Here is a 20,453-nt window from a genome sequence, read left to right on the forward strand (position 1 = left end):
GCAACCACATGCTGGCTCACAACCATCCGTAGTGAGATCTGGTGCCCTCTTCTGGCATGCAGGCATATGTGGAGGCAGAATGTTGTATACATAATAAATAAACAAAATCTTTAAAAAGAAAGAAAGACAGGAAGGAAGGAAGGAAGGAAGGAAGGAAGGAAGGAAGGAAGGAAGGAAGGCCTTCACAGGAGTGCCCAGCAGTTTGGTTCTGGTAAATGCCAAGATTAGCCATCATAAGCCCATCCTTTGTCAGCTTGACATGCAGTCAAGTTCCCTTTGTCATGCTTAATTTCCAAATGAAACAATAGCCAAGTCATAATCTCACCTAGCTGGATTTAACTGTCCCATGTACAGCCACAAATACATTATATATTTGCAAGTAGGTGGCAGTGTCACTTGAGGGATGCTTAGTCTTTCAGTATCTTATAACTTAAATGTAGATGTATAACAGTTAACTAATTGGTAATTTCTCAGTCACTATGTTATATTACATTCTGGCCCCTTCTGGCACCCACGTTCACATGCCATACACAAACACCATAAAATTAAAATGTTTACACTTTCAAAAAAAAAAAAGAAGACTGAAATTAATGAGCCTTCCTTTTTCAAAAAGGAAAAGAATAGAATAAATTTGCTTTAGAAAATAGAAGAAATATAAATATGAGTATAAATTAATGGCATAAGCAGAGAAAGCAAAGAAGTTGAAACCAATAATAAGAATTTTAAAGTGAGGTAGTTAAAGATACTTGACATGAAAGCCTGGTTGCCCAAGTTCCAGTTATAGAACCTACATAGTGACCCACCTACTCCACTAACTTGAGACCTGACCTCCTTACACACTCCATGGCAAGTCCCCGCCCCCCCCATTGAGCATATGCCCACAATAAAAATAATTAATTTTAAGAGAATCGTAAGATTAAATTAATATGCAATTAAAATAGTAGGGAAAATAGTTATCAGTGCCTTGCCTTTAGAGACTATAAAGAGAATGAGGAAGGCAAGTGGAACACCCACAACAAAAATATGTGTTACCAAAATGTCTTAGGCGGGTGAAGGTTCTATGTAGGCACTAGCTCAACCTGTCCGTGTTCCATGAGTTGTGTGGGTTTGTCTTCAGCAGTGGGGTCTTGCTATCAGTTTGTGGAGAGCAAACCTATTAGCAACAGCCTGGGTTGAAAATCAGATTTTTTTTTTAAATCATAATCTCCTGGTGGATCTATTCTTAGCTTTTGAGGCACCTCCACATTGATTTCCATCGTGACTATCTTTTTGCACTCCCACAGTCAGTGAATAAATGTTCCCTTTTCCCTACATCTATGCTAGCATCTGTCTTCTTAATTTCTTTATTTTTTTTTCAATCCTGACAATTTTGCTGGGTGTGGGGGTGTGAAATCACAAAGTGGTTTTAATTTCATTTTCCTCCTGACTAAAGGTGTTGAACATTTTTTGAAATGGTTCACAGTCATTTGTCTTTGAGTTACGTTTCTATATATATGTTTCTGTTCTGATAAAAAAAAATACCATAACCAAAAAGCAAGAAGGGTGTGCTTTAGCTTTAAATTCCAAAGGGCTGGAAACCAACGTAGAGTGGGTGGGCGTCTTGGCAACATGAAGGAAGTATAGTGCAAAAGCAGGAAGCTGGTAGTGTATTCCTCCACATACAGGAAGTCGAGAGAGGCTATAAACTCGCAAACTTAGCCCCTGGTGACTACTTCCTCTTGCAAGGCTCCATTGCCTGAAGTTTCCCTCAACTCCAAGTGCCCCCAACTAGGGACCAAGTATATGAACCTATGGGAGGCATTCTCATCCCCAACAGCACAGTTGTCTATTGGAACTAGATGATGAGAGCAAGTTGGTGAAGATAATCACAACACAGAAAAATACCACTGGAGCTGAGCCAGAAGCTTCCTCTCTGCTGTGTAGCTTTCACAGAACACTTCATTTGAGATGATGGGGAGAAGAGTCAGCAATGATCTTGCCTGTTGGGAAGAATGTGCCTGTGCCGTTGGAGTGGTGCCACTGATACAGCAGTGTGTGGCCATTAGGGGATAACTGTCTTCTGGATGTTTGTTTTTATACCCATATAGCAATGGTTCCAACTTCAGTCACAGAAGCTTCTTTTTGCAGTGGGCATTGGTAAATGCAGAAACTCATGCCCCATCAAAGTCCTGAGAATAAGTGAATGCTGATTGTTCTTCCCTAAACAGGCCATCTATATTATCTGTCTTACCACCCCCAAGACTCAGGAAATATATCCAAAGAGAGGGAGGAGGAATATAAAAGCTAGAGAACCAAGTGGTGAGCTTTGTGTCAACTTGACACAAGTCTTTTGGGAAGAGGGACTCTCGATTAACAAAAAGCTTCTCTTTAGTCCCAGCACTCAGGAGGCAGAGGAGGGCAGATCTCTGTGAGTTTGAGTCCATCCTGATCTACAGAGCGAGTTCCAGGTCAGGCTCCAAAGCAACACAAAGAAACCCTATCTTGAAAAAAAAAAAAAGGAAGAAAGAAAGAAAGAAAGAAAGAAAGAAAGAAAGAAAGAAAGAAAGAAAGAAAGGCTTCCATAAGATATGCCTGTAGAAAAAAAATCTGCCTGTAGAAAAGTCGGTAGGGCATTTTCTTAATTAGTGATTAATGTGGGAGGACCCAGCCCATTGTGGGTGGGGCCACCCCTGGGCAGGTGGTCTTGGATCATATAAGAAAAGCTGAGCAGCCCAGTGATTGGTGTTCCTCCACAGCCTGTGCTTCGGCTCCTGCCTCCAGGTTCCTGCCTTGCGTTCCCTCAGTGATGGACTATAAGCTATACAATGAAGTAAACCCTTCCTTCCCAAGTTGTCTTTGATTGGTGTTTTTATCACAGCATTAGCATCAAAGCCCCAGACAACTGTAAAGCGCTGTCTTCTGGACATGACATAGCCACTGTTCTCAGGGACTCACAGTAGCTGTACCTAGCAACAGTCCAGCATGGATAAAGGAGGGGCTAGAAGCCTCACCCCTGCCCGAGAAGCTGTGGGCAGTTAATGGCTGGTAGGGGAAGATGAGTCACTTTCTTAGGTCCTGTAGCTACTGTTAAGTTACCCATACTCCAGTAAATAAGTGCGAACCTATGCTCATGAAACAACTTACACTTGGTGAGTTATTAACAAAGTAATGACACATGTTGTAATCTAGCACTTGGGGTAGAGGTAGGAGATCAAGAATTCAAGGTCATCCTCAGCTATACAACAAGTTCAACTCCAGCCTAAGCTACTTGAGATCCCATTGTCGACATAAAAAACACACAAGTCTCATCTTTTTGTTTGGTTTGGTTTGGTTTGGTTTTTATTTTGTTTTTGGGGGGCAGGATTTCTCTGTGTAGTCCTGACTATTCTGGAACTCTCTCTGTAGACCAGGCTGGCCTTAAACTTAAGAGATCCTCTTGTCTCTGCCTCCCGAGTCCTGGGATTAAAGGTGAGCACCACCACTACCCGGCCTCACCTCTCATCTTAAAGAGAGTAAGAGATAGTTCATTCCGAGAAAGCCATTATGAGTGATTGTGTCCCAGAAACACATATGTAGGTTACCCAAATTCCATGTTCTAATGTAGAAGCAATTTCATGTAGTTTTTATAGTTTTATGGAACAGAGAAAGTCATAAATCAAGGCAAACTTAAAATATATTGGTGGTTACACCAGAGAGGTGGGTACAACAAAATGGGTGGAGAAGCCTAAGGTGCTATCTGATGACATTCTTAACTCTTGGAATGGTGTAAACTAGTGCTCTGCTTAAGCTAATAGCGTCTAAGAGCTATGTATTACTTATTATCATGAGGTGTTCTTCAGATACAGAATGGGGCAAAGCATGGCTGTTCCAGAATGCTAACACTAGCCCAAGATAAAGTAATTAGCATCTGAACCTGCAAAATCCAAATCTCTCCACAGCACTGAGATTCCAGTCAGTCCACCAGTCTGCAGTCACAGACTCCTTCCAGGAGTTTTGGGTTTGTTGTTGTTGTTGTTGTTGTTGTTATTTTTGTCCACAACCAGGCACATCTTTTCAGAAATTTTTGTCCACACTACTACAAAACAAAATAAACAGAGTTGGAAATGAAGAAGCAAAATTGGCAGTATGAAATGATTCCATGATTGCTATGGTAATATATTGTTTAGGATTTAATAAAGCCACTGGAGATCAAAATGCAAAGCTAGCCACAGCCGTACAGCCAGGCAATGATGATACACATTTTTAATGCCACCAGCCATACCAGTTAGCTATAGAAGCCAGACAGTGGTGGCACATACCTTTAATACCAGGACTCAGGAAACAAAGGCGGATGGATCTCTATGAGTTCAGGGCCACCCAGGGCTACATTAGAGTGAATCAGTCTAAAAGAGAAACAGCTTACACAAAGGAGATCTCAGCACTTGGAGTCCCACACCTTTAATTCCAGCTGTAGAGAGGCATATAAGATAGGATCGGGGCATTTAGTATTCAGTCTTAGGGATTTATTCTCCAACCATGCTGTGGACAGGGCAGCCCTTTCAACCTGAGGTAGAAATAAGAGCTAATGGCTTGCTACTTTGCTTCTCTGACCTTCAGCTTGAACCACAATATCAGTCTCTGGGTTTGTATTATTAGTATTACAGATTACAAACAAGGAAAATTTGGGTGATAGGTTGCAGAAGTTCAATATACAGTTTAACTGTATTTTTTGCATACCAGCAATATCTGACAAATTATCACTTAGTACAGCAAGTAAATCCATAGAAAATATGGCAGTTAGCCTAATGTAACATGTGCAAGAATGTTTTAGAAAAAAAATGCTTTTTAAACTTTGATATCAAATATGCCCACCTAAGAAAGATCTGTGTGCTGTGCCATTCACTGAGCCCAGCCCTGTGCTGTCTGGATCACTTTATCCTTGTCATAGCTCTCTGTGTTAGTTTTCTAGTATTTCCATGTAAAAGGGAGTAAATTCAAGCTCATATAGGTGAGTAATTTTTGCAAGGTCCTAAATTTTTGACAGGATGCTGCTTTGCTCGGAAGCCATTTGGGTTCCATTCAATATTTCTAGTGGCTTAAGAAAAGCAAGTGAATAACTGGGTGTTGGTGGTGCAAGCCTTTAATCCCAGCACTCGGGAGGAAGAGGCAGGTGGATCTCTGAATTCAAGGCCAGCCTGGTCTACAGAGCGAGTGCCAGGATAGACTCCAAAGCTACACAGAGAAACCCTGTCTCAAAAAACCAAAAAAGAAGAAAAGCAAATGGATCAATTTTTCTGCAGAGACCTGCACCAGCATTGATTTTAGGAGATAGTGTTCCACCAAGCAGGAAGCATTGACAAGTAGATGGAATTCACTTGTATGCTGCTGTAAGCTAACTGGTTTATGGAAACCACTTCAGACATGGGCCAGCATGTCACTAGCACTGCTGTGTGTAGAAGAGTGAGAGAGCATATCCAGCAAGCATGAACTCTGGGCAGGAACCTGGAGACAGAGACTGTGTAACATAACAGCTCTGCTCACTGGCTTGCTCAGCCTGTTTGTCCTTATATGATCCAGGACCACTTGATCTAGGGCAAAATACCAAGCATAAGTAGCCTCCAACTCCCTTGGCTATTTGAGATAAAAGCAATAGTCAAGCAAACCAGGAAAAAGTAGTAGTAGTTCCCCACCTCTCCCTCTTAGTACAGCCAAGAAAGAAAAGAACTTTATGTTGGGAATCATGGAGATTTTTACCCTAACCTTTAATATTTAACAGGCCTAATGCCATTACTTGCAGAGGACCCTTTGACTCTTATCTTCCTATCGGAAAGCCTATGGCCTTCTCAGGAAATGCAGCCTGGCCAAGGACCTCCCTCTACCACCATCCCCATGGCTCTGCTTAGATTTACCTCTTTAGAGGAAGTAGGGAGGAAGTAGCTGGGAAGTGAGGAGTCATGTAAACAGCTTATAACAGAATGAGTGTCAGTTCATATAAAAGTATTCTTACTCATTCTTCCCTCATTGGGTGCTGAAACAATAGGAAGAAGGAGCATGTTTGGACTTTAAATGAAAAACTAGCTGTCTCAGTGGGCCCAAATGTTTGAGAGCACAGAGAAATCATGAATGATTTCCTTCTACTTCTCCCTTTCCAGGAATCTGCAAAATGAGTGCCCCTAATTCAGAAAGTATTTAAGAAGGAAAGATAGCCTCACACACACATATAGAATACCAACACTTAAAATTATGTATACACTACTCTGTGGGACCAGTGATGTGGGTAAAGGCCTTGCTCAGCGAGCTTAATAGCTGAGTTCAGTCCGCAGAACCCACAGAAAAGTGGAAGGACAGAAACAACTCCACCAAGCTTTATGCTGACTCTACATGAATTTTGCGGTACATGTGCACACACACACACACACACAAACTAGTATACATGGTAGCTCATGTCTGTCAATATAACACGCAGGAGGCTCAAGGCTAGGTAAAAGAAATTACAGACAAGCCTCTGCTATGGAGTGAGATGCTATTTAAAAAATTCCAGTACTTGTGAGGTAGAAGTAGGAGGATCAGGAGTTCTAGGCCAGCTTTGGCTTCTTAAGACCTTGTCTCAAAAGGAAAAACAAACAAAAAAGAAAACTCAAGAGAGTGAACACTGTGTTTTAAGAAAGAGTGCGTTATTATTTTTTATTTATTTTTATTTTATGAGCATTGGTGTTTTGCCTTCACATTTGTCTGTGTGAGGGTGTCAGATCCCCTGGAACTGGAATTACAGACAGTTGTGAACTGCCATGTGGGTGCTGGGAATTGAGCCTAGTCATCTGAAGAGCAGGCAGTACTCCTAACTGCTGAGTTACCTCTCTAGCCCCCTAAAGAGTGCTTATTAAGAGTGGAAAGCTCACCAATACTGACCAAAATGTCTAACTACCAGGATGATGTTTAATTTTAAACCTTTATACTCTTTAATAGCCTCAGAATATATAATCTGCATTCTAGTAAACAGAATTCCTCTGTGGCCTCTGCTTCAGTTCCTACCTCCATCCTCCCGGCTTGAGTTCTTGCCCTAACTTCTTCCTGTGGTAGACTGTGATCTGGAAGTGTAAAATGAAATAAACCCTTTCCTCTCCAACTTGTATTTGGTCATGGTGTTTTATCACAGCAGTAGAAGCCCTATCTAAGATACACAGGGATATTTATTTTTTGGGAACATGCATGTCTCTGATTTTTGTACCTTCTCAGTGAAAGCTCTACATCATTCTCAGAATTGTGCACTGAAGCTTTTAAGTGTTGAGCATCCACTCTGAGAAGAGAATAGAAGTAGAGAAGGAGGACACTCTGTTTCTGGGCAGCAGTGATGCTTTTAGTTGGAGAGTGTAGTCATCCTTTTCAAGTTTTCAATCACAATGGCTGAAGCTTGCATGCTGAAAGATAATTTTGTCTCCTGTATTTTATGGCTAGTCATCTAAATTTTTGCATGTACAAAACCAAAACAAAGTTCAGCAGGATGGTTCAGAAGGCAGAGGCACCTGCTTCGGAGCCTGACAATTTGTGTTCAGTCTTCAGGACTAAAGTGATGAAAGAATGGAAAACTCAGTTGTCTTCTGATCTTTGTGCATATTCCCATAACTTATGCGCACACACACACACCACAAAGAATTGTACTTAAATCGAACTTCATTTGCCCTTATTCATCATTAGGAAGGTGACTGCATTGGAGTTTCAGGGAAGAAGACAGGGATCTTCTTGATCCTCTTATTTAGAAATAAATGTGCTGCTCTTTACAGGTCCTGCCTTCTAGTCCAGGATGCCTGCGGGATGTTCGGTGAAGTGTACTTGGATGGCACCCTCTGGAAGAACATACAGTTAGAAGGGAGGTCCTGCAGCATGGCGGGAATGAAGGTTCTGCAGAAGGCCACTCGAGGAAGGTGAGGACATGCTGGAGCTCATCCACTTTGCATAATAACAAATAAAAGGCAGGCTTTTTAATGCTTTCATATCGAGTTTTTATCTTTAAGACAATAAGCCAGGACTAGCCCATACTGGTTAAAAAGCCAGCTGGTGGTGGCACATGCCTTTAATCCCAGCACTCAGGAGGTAGAGGCAGGATGATATCTGTGATTTCGAGGACAGCCAGGTCTACAGAGTGAGTTCCAGGACAGCCAGAACTACACAGAGAGAAACCTTGTCTTAAAAAACCACAAAGAAAAAAGACTGGAAGTTGAGTGCAGTATCCCTAGAGAAACAAAAGTGACAATCACAATAATTAAACACCCTTACTGATTAGTATTCTATTGAAATTAAGAGAAAATGGATAAGAACAATATGTCTTCTAGATACTTGTATGCTAAGTGAAGTGTCTCTAGTTTAAAAAATTGTTGACATTTATATAAGTCCCCTTCCTTTTAGAAATTAATACATTTTGGTGATAATCATGAATACTCTTTAAAGTTAAAATAGCAAATTTGTGGAAATCACTGTTGAGTTTGAGTTTTTAAGCCTTGTGTAAGTAGAGACCTAGTGCAGAGGGAAAGCCTGCGGTCACTAAGCTTCTCCCACCTTAGCAGCTGACCAACCAGGACATTCAGCATCTGGAACTAGATAATGCAGTCAGACCCTTTAAGTCATAATAAAGGGAAACAGAAAAAAAACAAGGACTTTTAAATGTTGTATGTGTGTGTTACTTCCTGATCTTATAATTGAAGATTTGTTTTCTGCAGTTCTTCTAAACTATGACTGTAAAAAATGAATCTCTGTTTAATAAATAGGGCATGGAAATGAAAGCCTAACTTAATGAAAAGACATTTTATAAGATTTGAACGAAGCTTTTTTGCCTTTGAGACAGGATCTCACTCACTCTGTAGCCCTGGCTGACCTAGAATTCTATGTATGTAGACCAGGCTGGCCTAAAATTCACAGAGATCCACACTGCCTCTGCTTCCTGATGTTGAAATAAGCAAACCTGTTTAAACTGTCAAATGTTAATGCTTTCCCTAGCACTTGTGAGGTGGAGACAGGAAGATCAGAAGTTCAAGGCCATCATCTGTTACATGGTTAGTTTGAGGCCAGCCTAAGCTACATGAAATCCTTCATCTCTAAAAAACCAAAAATTCTTAGTGCTATCATAAGCAAACTTGTTCTGTGCCAAATGTTGTGGCATCTCACCCTGAAAAGTTTTGGGTATTGAGATGTAGCTGGGCATAGACCTGGTCAAACCATGGTTCTTGCTTCACCAGTATCTTTTTAATTTATTCTTTGACAAGCTCACAAATGTATACAGTGTATCTTGGTCACATTCACCCCCAGATTCCCCCACCCACATCCACCCCGACCCCCCCCATTCCCACTGCCCTCAGATAACTCCACACTCCGCTTTCCTACCCTGCTAGCTCCCCCTTCCCACCTCTCTTTAAGCAACCATGGATTCTGATTAGTTCTGCCCTCTGGAATGTTCACTGACCTTATTGACCTGGTCTTGTTCAGACCTATGCAGGTAACCATAGCTGCTGTAAGTTCTGAAGAGTCCCAGCCACACCCTGTCCAGGAGACAGCATTTCCCAGTACTGCTCCCCATCCCCCACTCTTAGATTCTTTCTGTCTCATCCCCCGGGAGTGTTAGTGAGCACTCAACAGCACGTGTTCTCAGCACTGACCAGTTCTTTGTGGCTGCAGAAAGAGGCTTCTCTTACCCAGGTTGGCAGTTATCTGTGGGATGGACATACGTATTTACAAGGCAGTTTGATGTCTGCTTAGCAAATGAAAGCAGTAGGATCCTTGGCAAGGTTCTCCGGGCATGGATTGCTTGTATGAGATAAGCCTCAAATCCAATCAGAATACGGTTGTTGTCTTAGTTGAGGTTACTATTACTGTGATGAAATGCCATGTCCAAGAGCACGGTGGGGAGGAAAGGGTTAATTTCACTCATGGGTCTGTAAAACAGTTCATCATCCAAAGCAGTGAGGGCAAGAATTCAAGCATGACAGGATTAGGGAGCCAGGGACTGATGCAGAGGCCACGTAAGGGGTTCTCATAGAACCCAGGACCACCAGTGCAGCGATGTCACCACCCACAATGGGCTGGTACTTGCCTATCCATCACTAATTAAACAAATGCCCTACAGGCTTGCCTACAGACCTATTTTATGAAAATCTTTTTTTTTCTTAGCTGTATTTTATTATTTGATGGGTATGAGTATTTTTGCCGGCATGGACTAGTATGCACCATATGCCCAAGAGGTCAGAAGCAAGCATCAGATCCCCTGGTACTGGAAGTACAGACAGCTTGTGAGCTTCCATGTAGGTGCTGAGAATTGAATCTCAGTCCCCTGCAAGTACCACTGAGCCAAAGTGTTTTCTTAATTGAGGTTCCCTCCTCTCAGATGACTTCAGCCTGTGTCAAATTGACATAAAACTATCTAGAACAGCTGGTTACCTCTGTAAGCTTTGTGGTACTATTTCAACAATGAGCATTAGGAAGAAGAAAATTAAAAAGTATCCTAGGATAAAATTAAATACCATAAACAATAAATTTGGGGTTCTCAAACTCATTGTTAGCTTTTTTCAAGACAAATGTTACTCCTTCATATTGGTATTTAATTATAGTAATATCTGAGCTTCTGGTATCATTGGTAAGCCCATTACAAGTCTGTAACGTTCTGAATCCTTTCTTGATAGCATCTTCTCTGCTTTGCATAATGACCATTTAGTGTGGCCATTCTAAGTTATGGACATTCACAAGCGTTTCTCCTGACTAGCCTAGTCTCTGTCCTGTCAGCCCTTTCTATGACACCTTTCAGATGAATGATAGCTCTGCCTGAGAGTTATGTACCTGGAAGAAGTGTTCTCCATAAAAAATATGCTGTAAGATAAACTTGGAGCACATTCACTGTTGTATACATGTGTCTTAATGACAAATATTTCCATTTTTATATTTCTATATTATAATGGAATTATGTTATATGATTTTAGGGGGAAAGTGAAAATTTGTCCAGGTGTTTGGAAAGCATATAGACATAAGAAAAGCTTGATTAGGCATATAAACCCATCCTTACTAAAGCTGACCCTTGATGCAGTCCTTATTAGAGTATTCCTTCTAACACTTTCCAACTCAGAAGATCCTAGAAACTGAGTTAGACTCACTACAGAAAGGCTGCTGTGGTAAGACATGGCTCAGTCTTTGCACTTGATGGCCCGTGAATGGCCCAGAGAGCTGTTTAGGCTAGAGATTGTGGAAACACAATGTGGAAATTTTGATGTAGATAGACAATAGCCAGGCCTGGGACCAGGAATCTGTGGCTCTATAGAATTAATGTTCTTCCAGCATCATGGTATACATGTGAGACTCATTGCTGTCTATAGCATTTCCAAAGGAAGTAGGCTTCCTGTAGGAAGTGCCCCAGTAATCCAGACAATTCATCTGCCAGTAAACTTCCCAAGGCCTCACACATGACTGCTCTCTATCTCCAGCCCATCTTACCAAAAAATGTTTGGATCCTTTTCCATGTTTAACTTGCTGGCAAAATATTTGATGCTTCTTGGAATTAGGATTAATTTCTTTATTTTATGCATTTCACTTTCCTTCGGCATGCAGCCATCCAAATAAATATTTGGAGTATCTTTTTGTTCTTTTGGAAGCTGTGTTTCTTCAAAACAAATTACTAAATACTTCTGGAATGCTGAATGTTATAATTGCCTATTAGTGACATCATCTACTGTCGGTCATCCACCCATAGCCCAGAAAACAAGGTAGTTGTCTTTTTGTACCCTGGTTGTGTCTGTTAGGAACTCTCCTAACCCTTAACAGAATGATTACTTCCAAAAATTTAGGTCAACATCATTACATGTCTGACTGTAACATATAGAAAACGCAGTTGGAAGGCAGTTGTACAGCTAAGCTAAGACATGCTGGCCTTCAGGCCTTCGCCAACAGATTTCATCTGTCCACAGTTTTAGTGACAGAATGCCAGTCATCGCTCATTTTGCGGACCCATCCTAGCAGACAGACACACTGCCACACTTGCATAAGGAGCCCCCGTGGCCTCAGTCCAAAGGTTTGCAGAAAGACAACCAGCATAGTTTTGGGGTTTTCTCTGACTTTCTTTCTCTTTCTTCCTTCCTTTCTTTCTTCCTTCCTTCCTTCCTTCCTTCCATCCTTCCTTCCTTCCTTTCATTTATTTAAATATCTATATTGACTGCTCAGAGTAAGATGAGTTAGGAAGCCTCCATTTAAGTTTAGAAAATTGTACAGTGTTCAAAGCCATCCTCGTTGGCTGCAGCCCTGCCTTTTCTTCCTTTGCATAATGCTTGCTGCTCTTGGTCAAGGAACCTTCTCCAAAGCTTAGCCTGTGACTCTCCTGGGTGACCTGTACATCAGTTTAGCAAGCCAAACAGTTGGACTACTCACATTACTTTGATGCCATATTCTGTGTATAAGCTTGATCTTTGTATTATTATTATATTCTTTAATTTTAAATTGTAGGAAAATGCTGAGGAAAGGGGAATATCTGAAATATGTAAACTGCAGAAGTGACAGGTAGCAAATAATGTTACTTAGCAGAGGAATGGAGGACTTGTTTCTGTTCACAGTCCTCCAAACATTTGGGCCAGGCATGGTGGCCCCATAAACCCAGCATCAGGAAGACAGAGGAAGGGTGATCACCACAAATTTGAGGCCAGCCTCATTTACATAGTGAGCTTCAAGCCAGCCAGAGCTACACCGTAAAACTCTGCCTCAAAACAAAATTAAATCCTACCCATTCTTTTATTTGTACTTATTACTTCCAACTTGTTAAAACAAAGGCCACTAATCTTTTGATTTAAAATGAAGTATTGACTTAGAGATACTGTTTTATGTAGACCTCTTTAAGAGCATTTACTTAATTATATAGAGCTTTGCCTCACTTCTAAGAGTGACAGAGGAAGCATCTGATTCTGTCTTTAACAATGAATTGCATCCTTTTGAAGAGGAAACAGAATAGCAAAGTACTGGAGCCACTGGTGGTTCAAGCAACTAGGTGGATCCTAGCTACTCAGTCTCTGAGATTTCATTAAAAAACTAAAAATGGCCAGGCGTTGGTGGCACACACCTATAATCCCAGCACTCGGGAGGTAGAGGCAGGCGGCTCTCTGTGAGTTCGAGGTCAGCCTGGTCTCCAGAGCGAGTGCCAGAATAGGCTCCAAAGCTACACAGAGAAACCCTGTCTCGAAAAACCAGAAAAAAAAAAAAAAAAAAAAAAAAAAAAAAAAAAAGGTGAAATACAAGAACTGGCTCCCAAATGTTGTTCTCAGACCTCCAGACAAGTAGTGTAGCACACACACCAACACACAGTAAATAAGTGAAAGTAATAAAAATGCTGAAGGGAAAATAAATATGTTATTCATCTTGGTGAGTCAGAAAGAAAAATCTTTTTACACTGGTAATAGTAGTTTCTGTGGCCACACAGAAGTAAAATTAAGAGATACAGACTAAAAGAAATGTAAGAGGATTTTCTAAAAACGTAATTCAGGGCCAATGCCTGAATCAACGTAAAGGTGGAAAGTAGTCATGACGTCTTTATACACAATATAACATGGACATGTTTGTACACGGGCATGTTTTCATGCACATGGTAATAACAAAATGTTAGAAGAACAAAAGTAATTCACTCATTTCCTCAATACACCTTATTTAATGCATCTTAGGGCTATAAAGTCAGTTAAGTAAAGCCTTAGGCCCTAATGTTAGGAATATTTACATCAATATGAGAAGGTTATCTGTCTTCTTGGTTAGTTGGTTGGTTGGTTGGTTGGTTGATTGGTTGGTTGGTTGATTAGTTGGTTGGTTGGTTGGTTGGTTTGATTGGATGTTTGGTATTTTCAGACAGGGTTTCATGTAATTCAGATGTGACTTACTGTGTAAGAGAGGATGACATTGAATTCCTGACTCTCCAACTTTAAGCTACTGAGACTAGGATTATAAGCATGCACCATTGACTTTATTAATAGTTTTAAGTGCTACTTGTTATTCTTATTTTAAAGATATGTTAGGGATGGAGACATGTTTCAGCAGTTAGGAGCACTAGATGTTTCGTCAGGATCTGAGTTCAGTTCCAGCATCTATATCAAGCTGCTCACAACTACCTGACTACCTGTAATTCCAACTCCATGGATTTCACACTCTTATGGCTTCTGTAGTCACCCTGAAATGTGTATATACATGCACTCACGGGCGTACACACACACACACACACACACACACACACACACACACACACACACCTGTGAATAAAAATAAAACAATTCTCTTTTTAATGTTACAATGATTTTTAATTCATTTTTTTATTCAAATTTTGTTCAGTATTCAAATATCTTATTCAGTAGTTATTGCAGTAATTAAATAAATACTTATAAACTAGGTTACTGGCTCATAGCCAGTAATGAGGTAGGAAGAAGACCACTGTGAATTTGATGCTAGCCTGAGCTATAGGATGAGTTCCAGGTCATCCTGGGCTAAAGTGACCCCTGCCTTTAAAAACAAACTTACAGAGATTTATATATGACAAATATGAATATGACATATATTGAAATGAGCAGCTATTATTTACCTAAGCAATCTTTTGGTGGCTAAAATGAAAGAATAAAGTTTATTGTCTGAGCATTACTGTGTGTTATAGTTCACTGGTGTTAATCTCCAGAACTATTTTCATGGTATAAAACTGACACTCTGTCTATTAAATAATTCTCTACCCTCCCACTCCCCTTAGCATCTCCTGGGAACCACCATTCCATTTCTCTCAGTATGATTTGACTGCTTGAGGCACCAAGTAAATGAAGAATTTCATAGTGTCTCACATAGTGGAAGGATAGAAACACCTTTCTCAAGTATGTTTTGGCATATGAAGTGAACTGTTTTGTGAAATGTTAAGGACGGTGTCCCTTTGGAGGAAGGGAACACCCTGAGGATCACACCTAAGGCTTCTAGCATGCTGACTGAGCATGTGCCCTATCACTAGTCTACATCCAGCCTGAAAGTGGCAGTTACTAACTTTGCCATTGAGGTTATTTTAGGAAAGTCAGGGCAAATGTTCACATGCTAAATTGTTCCCCCTCTGGCCTGATGGTATTCTCCTTTTATTTAAAAAAAAAAAAAAAAAACCTCACCGAGATTAAGTAATATGGCTCTATAATCACAAACTGGGCCTCAAGTGAAATTTCAAAGCCTGTATATTTGGTACGATAGCTGATAATTACAGTTCTCAGGGAAATTATTTACATAAGCTTCTAATTTGTTTCATAGTTAGGATTACTGACCCTCAAAACAAAAACATAGTTAATTCTTATCAGTAATGTTGACACTTAGATTCTGGAATTTTCCATTGTTCAATAGCAATAAGCTGGCAGCCAGGATTATCAGCTGCACAAGAAATAATCAAATCAGATGCTTTGGGTTCAGACAGTGTGTGTGTTGATTGGTAGTTTACTTAGGTTCCCAACACCTATGTGATGGCTCACAACCTTTGTAATTCCAGTTCCAGGGAGTCCAGTGCCTCCTGACTTCTGGGGACGCCAGGCACCCATGTGGTGCAGAGATAGAATGCAGGCAAAGTACTCATATGCATAAAATAAATAAATATTTTTTAAAAAAGATAAAGTCCTGTACACCATGCATAGCCTGAAAATTTGAGTCTTTTAGGAAAGAATATTGTATTAAACTATTCAAGAAAATAAAAGCAGAATCACTCATTTCTTCCCATAGATCTGCCAAAATGCAGTGGACTGTCAGGAACCACACATTATTGAAATGCCTCAAACTTATTTTTTACTTTTTTTCTACAAATAAGGTAGCTATTGCCTCTGTTTGCTGCTATTAAAATAATTAACATAAGAAAGAAAATCTTGGCATTGATGTAAACATCATTCAAGAACAAGCTAAATTGGCATGCTAATGAAATGGATGTGCTTGCTTATTTTTAGATAAAGCATTAGATGTTGACTGCATATGATTGGTAATTTGATTTTTTTATTTTTTGTAGTTGCCAATGCAGGAGAATGCTGTAGGAACTACAAAATGGCAGAAGTATATTTGGGACTATTTTAGAAATCAGTAACTATTTTGTTCTAACCCTAAAATTTGTGTAGTAAATTTTTACAATCTCAGGTCAGCAACTCAGCAGCAGTTTTTAAAAATCTAACATTCTAACAACAAAATACAAAGATGAGCTAATTTGAAAGTTAAGTGATGAAGAGTGATAATAATACGATGATATTAAAATCTTTGTTTTTTACAGTTAACTAACATACAGTGTGTCTATGAATTCAGAGATCTTTATATGTACGGTAAAATACTACATTTGTAACGTATCTGAATCTAGGTGTTCCAGGCAGGGTTTATTAGTGCCGTGTAGTGGTGCAGCACATGCAGAGCACGCAGAGCGCACGTGCAGTGTTGAGAATCAAGGCTTCCTGAAGCTGAGTGGTGCAGCACAGGTCAGCACCTCCAGGGACACCTCAGATTCATCCTGCATTTGAGTTTGAATACAGTTTCAGTTGTTAACCATTCAAAAACCTTTCACTATTGTCATATCTTCTTGCTCCCACATTTCCCGAAGCTGTACCATAGGCAGAGGTGTGCACGTTACAGTGAGGAGAGGTCCTCTCCTTCTGTGGAGGATGCCAGTCTTCACAGTAGGAATCCAGTGGCTGTGCCTGTTAGGCTTATGCTGTGCCCCTGCTTTTTCTTTCCACTGTATGGTATATTTAGATTAATATTTCTTGGAATCACATTGTAGCTTAAGTTATGGTTCCTGATTTTTACAAAGGCCCAGAATCTTTTTATTTTGATTCCCCGGGATACTTTAAAGCAGTAGGCATAGTAATAAGAGCTTGTGATCCCAGCACTGGGAAGATGTAGACAGGCAGATACCTGGAGCTCACTGACCAACCAGCCTGCACTTCTTGGTGATCTCCAGGTCTGTGAGCAAACCTGTCTCTAAAGAACAGGTAGACAGCACCTGAGATTCAGCCCTGGAGGCTGTCCTCCAGCTCCCACATGTGTGCGCGCACTGATGCACACAAGCACCTGCCTGCATACATACACATGTATATATGTACTTGTACACTAAGCTAATTAACTGATTAATTAGTTAGTTAAATGCACTTTTTCTTTGGTGAAGTATTGTTCAAGTCTTGCTTATTTTTCTTTGGGAGTCTTTATATATGTTTTATTCATTAAAATTTTTCATTTATTTATTTAGTATATGTGTATGCTTCTAATTTGCCGTTCTCCTGCCTTAGCCTCTTGAATGCTGAGATTACAGGTGTGTGCCATGACACCCAGCCCACATATAAATACCTTTCTTAGAGTTAGAGATTCAGTAGGAAATACTTCCTAGCATTTGAGAAATTGTAGGTTTGACCCTAACTCAACACAGGATTTTCTGGTGTGTGTGTGGGGGGGCAGGGGACTCTTCAATGCTGAACATGGTCCCAACACATGATGTGGAGGCAAGAGGATCAGTGAATTCAAGGCCAACCTCAGCTACAAGAGACCCTATCTCCAAAACAATAACAGCTTTTATGCTGTATTATACAACTAGAACGTGGAAAGCTGGAGTGAAAGCTGCTTTCAAATCACTCCAAGAAAATTCTGCTTCTATTTTAACTGCAATTTTCTTTATTCTTGAGAATTCCTTTTCTTTCTTTTCTTTCTTTTCTTTCTTTTTTGTTTTTGTTTTTTGTTTTTTGTTTTTTGTTTTTTGAGACGGGGTTTCTCTGTGTAGCTTTGGAGCCTATCTTGGCACTGGCTCTGTAAACCAGGCTGGCCTTGAACTCACAGAGATCCACCTGTCTCTGCCTCCCGAGTGCTGGGATTAAAGGCGTGCGCCACCAACACCCGGCTATTCTTGAGAATTTCATACATGTATATAAGACATATGATTGTATCCACCCCCACTCTCCCTATGTGTCTTCCCCTGTGTGCCACCCCATTAACTCCATGTTCTTTTGTTTCTTTTTTTAATTGATAGTTTTTTAATTAAAATATGCATATTGAAGATGATTGACCACAAGCACATTTGTAGAGAACGCATCTTGGGTGGGTCTGTTATCCACAATGTACATTGATTTTAATTTGCTCCGCTATGGCATTAAGAATCTAGACAAGATGAAAGAGGGCAAACACATTTGAAACTCAGTACCTGCATTGTGTGATATAACATACACAGTGCTAATTCATTCATGAGGTTGTGTGAGTAGGAGACATACGAAAACATACTTGGAAATCAGAATTCCTTCAGGACTTCTAACTTCACTATTGAGTTTCTGTCTCTCCCTACTCAGCAGCTTCCAGTACTGTCCTTTTGTTTCTTGATCAAGCACAATGTCTAGTTAATGCTGCCAGGATACACTAAAGTTTAGAACTGTCCACTGGAGCATGGGGAAACCTTCCAATGGGAACACCCTTAAAAATAATGGTCTCCCTCCAGCTGCTCCTGAGTAAGGTGCCTAGAAGTACCTCCCACATCTATGCCAGAATTCTGGCTGGCTTGATCTTGTACAAGTCTTGTGCAGGCAGCCATAACTGAGTAGGATTGCCATGTTATATTCAGAAGGCAGCATTTCACAGTATTCTTCCTCATCCTCCAACTCATCCATTCTTTATCCTGCTCTTTGGAGATCTTATTGAAGCCTGAAGCACAGCTTGACTGCAGTGGAATTCTTTGAGCTTGAGATGGGTGGGGAAGTCTAGGCCACACTTATGACCTTAAATAAGCTTAAGTAAGTTACTCTTTTCATCTACCTGAAGGAAGGAGATAGATAAGCTTTAAGAGTCTTCATCAGAAATCACAGCTTCAGCCTGGGCACCAGGAGCAGATGGAGCAGAGGATGAATACTGTTGTATGTAGGTCTAGACATACAGCTCAGTGGAAGATCATTTGTGCAAAGAAACACCCTGGGTTCCATCCCTAACACAAAAAAGAAAAAGAATTATGTATGTGTGCAGTCATTTAGTAAATGCTCAATATTATTTTCCTCTTCATTATTTTATACATGGAACAAAATTTTGAGTCAAGTGTGGTTGCATATTCCTGTAATCCCATCATTCAGGAAGCTGGGTAATTTTAAGAGATACTTTTAACAAAATACTAAGTACATGGAACATGAGAAAAGGAGACTTGTATGCAGTTTCAGAAAAGCAACATATTGCCGGAGGGGGATCAGATAAAACAGAAACACTCAAAGAAAAAAGTTTGGTCTTTACAGAGTTCCATCATTCTCACTAAATAGCCAAAATTGTTACCCTACAACCTCAGCCTCCCTAATATGGATTCAGGTGTGTGCCAGCACACCTGGTCTCACACCTGTTTTACTCTCCTCCCTGTTCCTCTTCATCTTCTTTTTCTTCAGTTAATTTTAGGTTGCAGAGCATCTTCCTGAAATTCAGCGAACTGCCCCTGGGAAACATTCTGCAGTTCTACTCTTGAAGGTGTTCCTAGGATGCTCTGGAACCAGAAGCCTGATCCAGTGCCCTAGAGAAGACTCTTCCACCCTGATAGTTACAGGACTGTGCCTGGTCCATTCTCAGCAAAGGTCCACATTAATTGTTCTTGCTGCCATCATCATCTCATGTTGATACTGAAATACTACTTTGTGGTATTCTAGACATGAATTACAGTAGGTTTATTATAGTAGAGGGTATAAACATGAAATTCCTCATCCATCAAGATAGCTTGCTCAGAAAGCTAGACACCCTTTGGTGTAAGTATTCATGAAAACCCAAAGTAAAATAACTGTGTTATTCTCACAGTGCCAGTTTTATATTATGGCTCCCATACATGTGAAGTGTCTGTCCTCGGAGGGGCTTACCCCTGTAACAGGGCTGCTTAGCAGAACATGTAGTCCAACAGTACGTGTGGTGAACATGTGGAGGGGTGCTAATATCCCACTGCATACCCGTCTTGATTTAGGAAAAGGAAGAGTGCCCATTCCAAACAGAGTTGCTTAACTCTTTCCTAATGCCTCTGTTTTGCTTTTCCTCCACTCTCAGAGCCCATGGGTCCTGTGTCAGGTTTTCCGTGAAGGTAGAAGCACTATAACTTTATGACAGAATTCCCAGCTTCCCAGCCCTAAGTTTCCTAGCAGCTTTGAGTATAGTATGGGTGGGGACTGATAGGAAAGGCAGCATAGATAATGTTTGGCTTAAGCCTATACTTCCAGTACTTGGTCAGGCTGAAGCAGGAGGATTCCAAGCTCCTGGACAGGTCAGACTAGAGTGTTCAGTGAGACCCCGTCTCAGAAACATGGGAGAGAGAAGAGAGATAGAGAGAAAGGACTCAGCACTAAATAGTATTTGCTGCTCTCACAGAGGACCCAGGTTCCATTCTTAGTACCCCCATGGAAGCTCCAGTTCTAGGGGACCCAACCTCTGACTTCCTCAGTCATGTACATATGCACATACATACATGCAAGCAAAACATATGCATAAAACCAGAGTCCTATTTAAAGAGAGAGTGTTTTCGATAAAAT

The 20,453-nt window shown here is 40.6% G+C and overlaps 1 protein-coding gene across 5 annotated transcripts in view; it reads left to right on the forward strand.

Moving 5' to 3' along the window:
• Spidr (scaffold protein involved in DNA repair) overlaps window positions 1-20,453 on the forward strand; it is a 253,452-nt gene that overhangs the window by 199,808 nt on the left and 33,191 nt on the right. For all 5 annotated transcript variants that reach the window (XM_027413428.2, XM_035444756.1, XM_027413430.2 and 2 more), the window contains one exon: window positions 7,740-7,880. In XM_027413428.2, coding sequence (XP_027269229.1) covers window positions 7,740-7,880 — 141 coding nt within the window. The remainder of the gene's footprint in view (window positions 1-7,739; window positions 7,881-20,453) is intronic.

Source organism: Cricetulus griseus, chromosome 4 (genome assembly GCF_003668045.3).
Source record: "Cricetulus griseus strain 17A/GY chromosome 4, alternate assembly CriGri-PICRH-1.0, whole genome shotgun sequence".
In the NCBI taxonomy this organism is placed as follows: Eukaryota; Metazoa; Chordata; class Mammalia; order Rodentia; family Cricetidae; genus Cricetulus; species Cricetulus griseus.